At 47.3% G+C, this 10,047-nt stretch overlaps 1 protein-coding gene across 1 annotated transcript; it reads right to left on the reverse strand.

The window, feature by feature from the left end:
• Positions 1-7,083: 7,083 nt before the first annotated feature.
• On the reverse strand, positions 7,084-7,875 carry LOC124235696 (proline-rich protein 23A-like). The gene has a single exon (XM_046654058.1). It carries the CDS (start codon positions 7,873-7,875, stop codon positions 7,084-7,086), a length of 792 nt encoding a protein of 263 aa, XP_046510014.1.
• Positions 7,876-10,047: the final 2,172 nt, after the last annotated feature.

Here is a 10,047-nt window from a genome sequence, read left to right on the forward strand (position 1 = left end):
ATAGAGAAGTTCAAACCTCAAGAAACAGTCCCTCTAGTGTTTTTTTTTTTTTAAAGATTGGCACGTGAGCTAACAACTGTTGCCAAACTTTTTTTTTTTCTTTTTCGTCCCCAAGCCCCCCAGTATATAGTTGTATATTCTAGTTGGGAGTGCCTCTGGTTGTGCTATGTGGGACGCCGCCTCAGCATGGCCTGACCAGCAGTGCCATGTCCGCACCCAGGATCCGAACTGGTGAAACCCTGGGCCACCAAAGCGGAACGTGCAAACTTAACCACTCAGCCACAGGGCTGGCTCCTCTGGTGTGTTTTTAATGTGACAATTCTATGTGTAAAGTATGTCTCTCCCTGTTAAATTTGCAGGTATGTTATCACAGTACAGGAAGGAATGTTTCCAGTCAAAGGCTCAAGGGTTACAGTTAAAGGCTGAGAGATAGGGAAAATCTGTGAGTTATTTGAAATACCAACCACCTGTGTGGTGCGTTTACTCCAAGGGAGAGGCTGAGCAAAGGTGGCAGGGTTTAATATGGAAGCAGTAGCACTTGTATTGATTTTTATTGGAAATGTTTCAGGTATGGTTTTTAAGAGACTTTGCCCAACTTTTCAGGCTTGTTTTTAGACCCTTGGGTTTATTGCAGTAAGAGAGATTCTGTAGGTCCTTTTCTGGGTCAGTCCAATCTGTTTTTGTCATCCGGGAGTTAGCATCTGCAGTTCTGACCAATATGTATATGAGTGATATAAGTCAGGTAATTCTGGGTCATACGCACTCAAAAGAATTCTAACTTCTATGAATATTTGCTTGTCTTGTCTGAATTTAAGGAAACCTTTACTAATAGCTCTTAATTCTGCTTGGGTCCAAGGTTTAAACTCTCCAGTTGCCTAAATACCTGGTGCATGGGGGAGGGGTCTTTAGAGGCAACTGGCATTTTAGGTTCTTGGGAGAGTTCTTGGGAACAGGTGGGGAGCCTGGACCAGGGGAACTGGAGGGAGGAGTTGATGGAAATGCAGAAGGAGAGATGGAAGGGCAGGGGAAGAGGGAATCTGGAACAGGGAGGCAACAGGGGATAAAGATGGAGGATTTACTAGAGAAATAACTCTACTTTGTTCTTGTTTGTCATATGCTCATTAGCTTTGTCCCGAGAATCTTTTAACGAAGCAATTTTTGATTCAGACTTTTGTTCCGAAGCCTCTTTATGCCCAATCAAAAAATGCTGCCCGTTGAACCTAAGAAATCTTGTTCCTGATCTTTTCTAGGGTGCCTCCCCACTGAACAATTTTGTTCAAGTCAAATCACCCTTGGTGTAGCTATTCCATTTAGAGAGACACAAGAAATAGGATTGTATTGAGAACACATATAAGAAGCAGGCATTTTGCCTGGAAGAGGAGAGGATTTAGACTTAGATGACCCCATAAGAGCTGGTGATGGTGGGTAAAAAGCGATGCTTGTGCACCTTGTGTCTTAGGCCCCCAAGCTGACTGTTGACTGCCTCTAAATGCAGACCCAACAGTCTCCATCCCCTGGCAGGTGGAAAACCAGAGAGAACACTCTTTCTGGATCAAAGCCAAACTCTCAGGACAGAAAAAATCAGGACAGGAGAACCTCATCTGGTTTTATTGATGACCCACAGCAAAGTTTGTCCAAAGGGATGCTGGTCTGGTGAGAACTGCAAACTCATCAGACTGTGAGGCTGGCTCAAATGACAGGCCTACAGGACCTGTTACTGTGCTCTACTCAGCGATTCCCTTTCTTGTGGAAACACTTTTAGAGAGTACAACACAAACAGAAACATAAAAGAGAGTAAAAGGGGATGCACAGGAATGGCTTGATTCCACCAAGGATGCCAAGTAAATGGAACCCATAACAAAACCTGGTACCAAACTGACAATAAATAGCCAAGGAACTCAATGCAGTGAGAGAGTTCAGACCTAGTGCTGACTTACCACATTCACAAGGACTCGATAAGCTGAGAGTAGCAGGGTGCACAGTGCCTCCATGGATACCGCACCTGATTGAAGCCTGGGGTCCATGGCGATGGGTGGTGCAGACTATATCTCACTGGGGCCTCCAGGAAAACTGAAAATAAACAAAGGCCACTCAAATGAGAACAAGCAGAGACTATTTATTCAGAGCTTCCTACAGCAAGGGAGTCAGCCCCATCACTTGCATTTGACGGAGACTTAGGGGCAGGCAGGGGAGTAGGAAAGCTTTGTAGTGGAAAAGCGGAGGGCTTCAGGTGTGTCTGACTGGAGGTTGTTGGCGTGGGGAGGCTGGAGGCAGGTTAACTAGAAGCAGGGGATCCTGCACGATTGATTTGGTTTGTGTGTTTTGTGTCTTCGGCATAGCATATGTGGCTTTCTCTAGCTGATCCTGAGTTGGAATAGGGGGTGGAAATTAGGGAAGCTCACAGTAATTGACCAAGTTCTAACCATTTTGGGCCAGTTACTGCAGAAGTTATGGTTTGGCTTCTGAGGTGGTGGCTACAAAGATTGTGGGTCAGAGTTCTATTGTCATATGTGATCTGGCAATTGTCCATCTGTATATTCAGTCTCTCAGATCCTGTTATCCCCGTGGCTACCAAGGAGCCCAGCTCTCTAATGGCATCCTGCCGTCACTGGCCAACTCTGGCCCACTGAGCTTCTCAATGAGATTGGTGCCTCTCCAGTGCATTCCTGATTGCTTTCTTACACAATGACCTTCTAGGCCCTCTCCCACGTCATAGTAGCTGAGATATTATTCAGCCTTAGGTAGGATATCCACTGAATAGTACCCACTGCTCTGGATCTTTTGATCCTTTATTCTACTGTCTGCCTTGGCAGTTATGGCATTTCTACTTATCTTTGTGTAGGACATTCTTTTCTCCGAGCTCCCAAGAAGCCACCTGTCTGAATGTGAGCACTGTCTTACACGGTCCTTGCCAGGGTGTTCAATCCTATAGTATGGGAGAGTGCTTCTAAACTGATAAACTCTCCCCTCACTAGGCTGACATCCAGCACCCTCGGCCCTATCTATACTTGGCTGCTGCTGGTATATGTTGAGTGAGAGCTGCAGCTCTTCCAGGGCATATGCAGTCCCCTTCCTTATGTACATGCCTAGCATTTCCCTGACTGGATCATATTATGCTTAACTTTAATTACTGGCCTGGGGGTGAAGAGAGGGCATGAGGGTAGATCTTGAGGTTGGTGCATATTGTCTTGCCAGGCACAGGCTTCTGCATCATCTTACAGCAAGGGAGGAGTGCCAACTTTTGACAGAGAGGATTGAGAAAGATCTGGGGATTCAAGATATTCAAGTTGTCTTCCTGGTGGTTTCCATCCAATGTCTCAGGGCCCAATCAGGCTGTGACTTCACCATTACATACTTGCCTAGTTTGAGAATTCAATATTCTATGGTACTCCGCTAGCCCTACAGCAAATCCTGGGCCCAGTCCTCAGTCATCACCCCCACCCCTTTTCAATCCAGGAGACATAAGCCTATTGATGCTGCCGAGGAGACTGTATGGATCTCGTATTTAGGTTTTATTGTAGTTAGTCACCCTCAACCTTTCATTCTTTTTCTAAAATGCATTGATTGTCTCAACAAAAGCCATTCAATTCCATGCGACTTATAAATATTACCTCTTATACTTACTCTGTCTCCAAAATTTCTCAAATGCCTGGGATATTGCCAATGCCAGTGTATTCCCTTCTACAAGTATCCTAATAAGTTCACCATCAATTAAGATCTTATCTGCTTTGCTGTAGCATGCCATGGGCTATTCATGTTCCATGATTCAGCTCTGAAATCCATTTTAGTGGCTGCTTCCTATGACAACTCCAGGCACCAAGTGTCTTAAATTAGTTTGGGAAGACTCTAAGACGGAGATTTGCATGCAGGAATTGGGAAGAATAAAGGAAATATGACTGAGCAGATGGAAATGTTGAACTGGGTTGCAGTTGCAACACAGGCCTCAGCCAACCCACTGAGAACTCTAGAATTGGGATGGTCCTTCAGAGTTGTCTCAAGTCAAGTGAATTGGGCCTATACACCCCCTAAATGAACAGTCATTAGAGCGGACTGTCTGTGGAGGTCGAGGGTAATTCCTGGAGAGCAACTCAGCTGAGTTAGCTGCTAATACTTCCAGCAGTCCTGATGGGGTGGGTATATAGACAGTCCACCCCAGCATACTACAGCATTGGAATTGGAAATTGGGCCATGTTGACGGCTTGAGGAGGAGAACTGTGATTTTTGAGTGGCAAATTATATGAGCTCCATATGCTCGGTTCTGAGTTCTGAATCTTAGGGAACCAGGAAGAAGCAAATACAAACTTCAAACATGGAGCAGAAAATGAATTGCATTCAAATTGTGTCCACAGAAAAATTTTCTTTGCCCAGGAGGAAATCAATCTCATTAAATGTTGCCAAATAATTGGAGATTTTATGCCTGAGGAAATGGAATTATTGAGCTAACTGATACAGAATGTAAAATAAGAATGCTTAAATTCTTCTAGAGATAAAGGAGGAGATAATACCCATGAAACAAGAAAAGAAGTTTATATGACATTGAGCAAAAATTGTGAAATAAGAGCAGGTAGATGTTAAAAAACCCCAAGTAATTAGAAGTCTTGAAAAGGAAAAATGCAGTATTTGAAATGAACACTGTCTTATGAAGAACATAGTATTTTGAAACTAGAAAATGACAGAATCAGTGAATTTGAGGAGAGAAAGTGGGTTATTATACAGGGTAGAAAAATACAGATATTAAGAGACAGAGGGGGAGGGGCATTGATTAGGCAGCACGACCATTTCTGTAATAGAAGTTCCAGAGATTGGAGAGTGGTTCAATAGTCCAAGAGATAATGACTCACTCTTTTCTGAGATCTAAAGAAAAAGTTAATTCTCCTGATTTAGAAAGCTCAATGAGTTGCAGCAGCCAAAATGTCTACTGCTGAACACATTAAGCTGAAATCGTAGAACATCAAAGTCAAGAAAAATACTAACGTAAACAGCCTAATCCCTTACAAGGAAATGGCAATACAAATGACAGGGCCACTCACCTGCAACAGGAGATGACAGGGAAAACAATAGAGCAACATCTTTAAAGTAGTGAAAGAGGACAGGCTTTATTTTAGAATTCCAAACCCAGTGAGAATATGACATAAGTTTAAAGGTGTAACTGAAATATTTGCAGACATACAAAACTAAGATTTAAACACAGGCCACAGCTGAAAGAATTTTAACGGGTAAAAGATACAAAGAGGACTGAATGAAGGAGCGGAATGCAAGGACAGAAGGTGGGCAAAGACACTGGCACAGCATGTGGGTAAAGCTACATAATAGTGATTGACGCTCAACAGACAACACTAGCATCTTGTGGACTTCAGCTTTAGCACTGATAATTTATTTCGTTATAAAATATGACACAAGCCTGGTAAAATAATGACATTTTAAAATTAGGAGCAGAGCGTATCTGGTTGTTTTTTAAAAACAACAAACAAAACAAAAAAGACCTCAGGATGGAATTAGAATTGTACGACATAATGTGGAATAGCAGAAATGCAAAGATACTTTGTCATTAGAAGGCTCATCAGTGCAAATAACCACACGAACAGATAAAAAAAAAACTACAAAAAATCATCCTTTGCATACAGAAAAAAATGTGTCAAAATTTAATATTTAAAACCCGTAAAGTGAGCCTGCAGTTCTTGCCTTTCCCCTTTCACCTTTCTCTTATCAGGTCCTCAGAAGGGCATCCAATTTTTAAAATCCTGAAGCCCCAAGCCTGGTGTCATTTGCCAGGTTTCTGTTGCCAGTTTTCTGTATGTACCCCAATGACCCAGAGGCTCCATGTAGCTTTTTATGTCTACACGCAAAATTAAAAGTGCCATTTAAAATAATTTGATAAAACCTTTGTAGTCATTTAGCCAAAAACAACCAAAACAAAAATCCAAAATTTTTCATGATCAGAATGACTGAGAACTAACTCTTCAATAGGATATAGGTTATCTACCCACTGTGTACAGAAAAGATCATAGTTTCAGAAATTTAGAAGCATTTGCATTAACAAAATGCATAGACAGGGATGCCCCTGTCAACCATACTGCTCAACCTAGAGCTGAGGGAATATCCAATTAAAAAAGTTAAGGAAAAATAAGATGTAAGAGGCTTGTCAAAAAGAGAGACAACATTCTCATTATTTGGAGATATTATTGTCTTTGTCAGTCAAATAAGAGACTCTACAGACAAGGCATTAAAGAAATTAAGTAATTTTGCTGGATACCAGATCAACATAAGAAACAAATTATTTCTATATGTCAGTAACAATGTACAAAATATATTTGGGATCTTAGAACTATAAAAACACAGAATCTTTAGAATTATAAACTTTCGCAGGACAGGAGAATTATATTAAAAATATATAAGAAAAAAAAGAATGGAAAGAGTTGGTTCTTTTGGGAAAAAAACCAACCAACCAACCCAACAATATAGTTAAACTCTTAGCTAACTTAGTCATTACAAAAGAGGAGGGCTCGTGATCATTGTTCCCCATCCGCGTTTGTTTTGTATCCAACAAACGTTTGTCCACATACAAGCATTTGTTAGATTCCCCAAAAGGGGCTAGCCACATAAAGAACAGGTCAAACCGGTGAGAAGGTTGTCATAACCTAGCACGGGCACTAGGGCCCAGACCCATTAAACCTAAAAAATTCAGTAATTACTCTAATTTGGGAGAAAAGGGGTGCAGTGGTAGGGTGTTGGGGAAAGGATGGATTTTTAGAGAAAAGTGCTGGAGCCGAGGTTCCAAGCTAAACTGGGAGGAATGGAGCTCCTCAAGGTGACTTCTCCAGAGAGAACAACCTCAGCGGCCATCTGGACGTCGTCGCAAAGTACACTACATTTCAAGTAGCATTTCTTCGCCCTGGTCATCTTCCTTCTAGATGTTCTAGTTCTCCACTGATCTAAAATTCTCCGATGCAGCCTGCATCAAAACAGCATCTGTCTGTTATACACGCTTGGTGATTCCTGTAGGTTGTGCAATGGACACACAGCTGTTATCAGAAGACCTTCTCATGATCCCCAGCCCGGTGCCGAGGGACTGTGGGAGGCGGTTCATTCCTCGAAGAGGCGTCTCCGGGCCTTGCGCGGAGGACCAATAGGGCGCGGGGGGCGCGCGTGGGGTCCTGGACTCGGAGAGGGAGGCAGAGGTTGGAGGGGCGAGGTGGGAAAGGGCTCCAGAAGGTGGAAGTCCAGACGGTAGTAGGGGCCAGGAGAGCGTCTCTCTGGACTAGGGGTGGGGGCCCAGGGCGAGGGCTCTGGGACGCGGCCGTGCGGGGAGGGGCCGGACTCCCTTCCAGCCGAGGGGCGGAGCCCAGCGACTGAGCCGGCTGCAGGGGCCGCCCAAGACGGCGGGAACTCAGGGTCGGCGTCCTCGTCGTAGGCCTCGACTTGGGCGGCGACCTCCGGGACAGATGCGCAGAACAATCCCTGCTCGACGGCGGCGTCGTCCCCGGGAGCGCCCGGGAAAGCGGCCGGTTCCAGGCCGAAGGGCGAGTGGGCCTGGCCTCCGGAGCGCTGGTCGCCGGCGTCCAGGAGGGCCTCGGGGACCAGCACGAGGGTGTGATCTCCGAGAGACACTTGCAGGACCGACGTTGGCTCGGGCTCCAGCAGCAGGTCGACGTGGTCCAGGGGCAGCTGCAGGGCGCAGCCCGCGGCCAGGACCACGACGGAGGTGAGCGCGGCCGCGGCCGGGGGCCCCGCCAGGTCTTGGAGGCTGGGCGCCGGCTGGGCCTCGGGGCCCGCGGGCTCCTCCCACCGGCGGCGCTTGGCGGGGCCGGGTCCTCCGGGCTGCGGTCCCCACCAGGGTGCAGGGTAGGCGCTGGGGCTGCGGAGCCGGCTGCCCATCACGTCGACGCGCTGCGGGCTTTGCTCCCGGGGCCTGGCGGAGGGCATGGGGGGCCGTGTCCTGCACGCGGTGACAGGTCTGGACGCCAGCAGAGGCGGGCTGCGGGCGGGCGGGGCGCAGGCCGGCGCGACGCGGGCGAGTCGTGGGAGCTCGTGGGGCGCCCCGGGGAGGCCGCGGTCCTGGCTTCTCGGGGAGCCGCGCCGGTGCAGCGCTCGGCCTCGCGCGTTCGAATCTCCTGCTCCTCACCCCGGCCGGTTTGCGCCCCGGACGGCCAGTGGTGTTGCAAGTGACGCCTGCCTAAGCAAAGTCGCAAAATGTCACGCTAAGCCCCGCCCCCTGCGAGGCTCCACCTGTGGAGATCGCGGTATCTGTGCAGCCCAATAGCGGCGGCTGTAGCTGGTATGTGGCTGTCGGGAAATACTTTTACAGGCCTCTAGGGGGCAGAACAACCGTGCCACTGGGCTTCCAGGGTCAAGTTCTGGGCCTTCCTTGCGTAGATCTCAAATGCAGAAGACCTTAATTGGAAAACTGATTGCCTTTCCAGTCCACCAGTGGAACGCTGCACAAGGACACCGAGATGTAAGCCCCCCCTCCTCTTAGGCCCTGCCCCGGAAGTGACCTCCACTCTTCTTTTGGTCCAATAGTGAGGTGAGTTTTTGAATGATGCTGTTGTACCTCTGTTCCCCTAAGTTGTAAATGACTGTCGCATCCTTTCAGCGGTGTTCAGTTTGAGTGTGATAATAGCAGCCCCTGCATGGTGAATTTATTACTATACTATGTATATATAACAGTGTAGTACTACAGTAAATATTATACTACTATCCACTGAAGTAAGAGTTCACGTTATCTGATTTGACCTAAACTACAACAAAAAGCGTATCTACTTTTAGCCTAGCTTACAGATGATCAAGATGTCCTGCAGCTAGCACAGCCGGGTCTGACCCGTCAAGCTCCGCTTATGATGCAGCCCTGGATCTGAGTGTCAATTTAAAGGTGTATCAGTGCAGTGTATTGTGGCCGCCAAAGGGAAGGTGTGGCTTAACTGCTGATCTAGTGTTAATAGGAGAAAATACTCAACACTGATTTTGGAGCAGGTAGTACTTTTGAATGGCTACAGAGGATGATGAAATCCTGTCCCTTATCCACGTGATTGCTCACGTTGTCCCTTTTTACAAAATGGCAGTCTATATACTCTCCCTTTTTTTGTTTTGGTAAGGAATGTTTGCCCTGAGCTAACATCTGTGCCAGTCTTCCTCTATTTTTGGTATGTGGGACGCCACCACAGCATGGCTGATGAATGGAGTAGGTCCCCGCTGGGGATCCAAACCGGCTAACCAGGGCCAGCAAAGTGGAGCCTGTGGAACTTTAACCACTCGGCCACGGGCTCACCCCTATATGCTCTCATTTTAAGGACTGCATAGCGTTCCTATATACGGCCTTTAAATTTGTCAGGCCTCTCTTGATGGACATTTAAACTAGTGGTCTGTGACTTGGCGCTGTTGGCATTCCCTGGCGCATTTGTGGAAATTTTACATTCTTTGCTTATCCCGGAGCCACAGAGTGAAAATTCCTAAAGCGTGGGAATTCGCTGTTAAGTACTTAAAAAAAATTTCTGTTTTACGCTAAAGATTAAGGTCTCAGAACTTGTTTTCATTTTGCAGTTGAGGGGTTCAGGTAGGGGGGCGATTTATGTTCGCAGTCAGGGTCCTGCTTGTCAGTGACAAAGTTACGAAGGGAACATAAGCTTCCTGGCCTGCGTTCAGGGTTTTTCCCTGCACAACTGGCCCGCGTCTGACGGCTGGATTTCCGGCGTTCCCCGCTGCGCGGCGGGAATTTCCCAAGGTGGCGCCACCCAGGGGCGGGCTCTGGTTGCCGCGTTGGGGGTCCTCCCCGGAACCTGCGGGCCCAGTGGGGCGGACGTGGACGCCGCTGGCACATACGCCCTGGCTTTCAGGTGGTGGGAGCAGCTGCTGTGCTCCTGGTATCTGGGTAGAGAGCGGTGCTGATGGAGCAACTTGCAGGATGTGGCTGCTTTGGCCCTCAGGAATTGTCTGCGACCCTTGAGCATTCCATGCTCGAGGAATAATGGGGACGCCATTCAGGGGAGTGAGGGTGGACGTGCCATGCTGTAAGGGACAGATGGATGAGCCCAGAGCCGGGCAGGATAGAGG

This window comes from Equus quagga, chromosome 1 (genome assembly GCF_021613505.1).
Source record: "Equus quagga isolate Etosha38 chromosome 1, UCLA_HA_Equagga_1.0, whole genome shotgun sequence".
In the NCBI taxonomy this organism is placed as follows: Eukaryota; Metazoa; Chordata; class Mammalia; order Perissodactyla; family Equidae; genus Equus; species Equus quagga.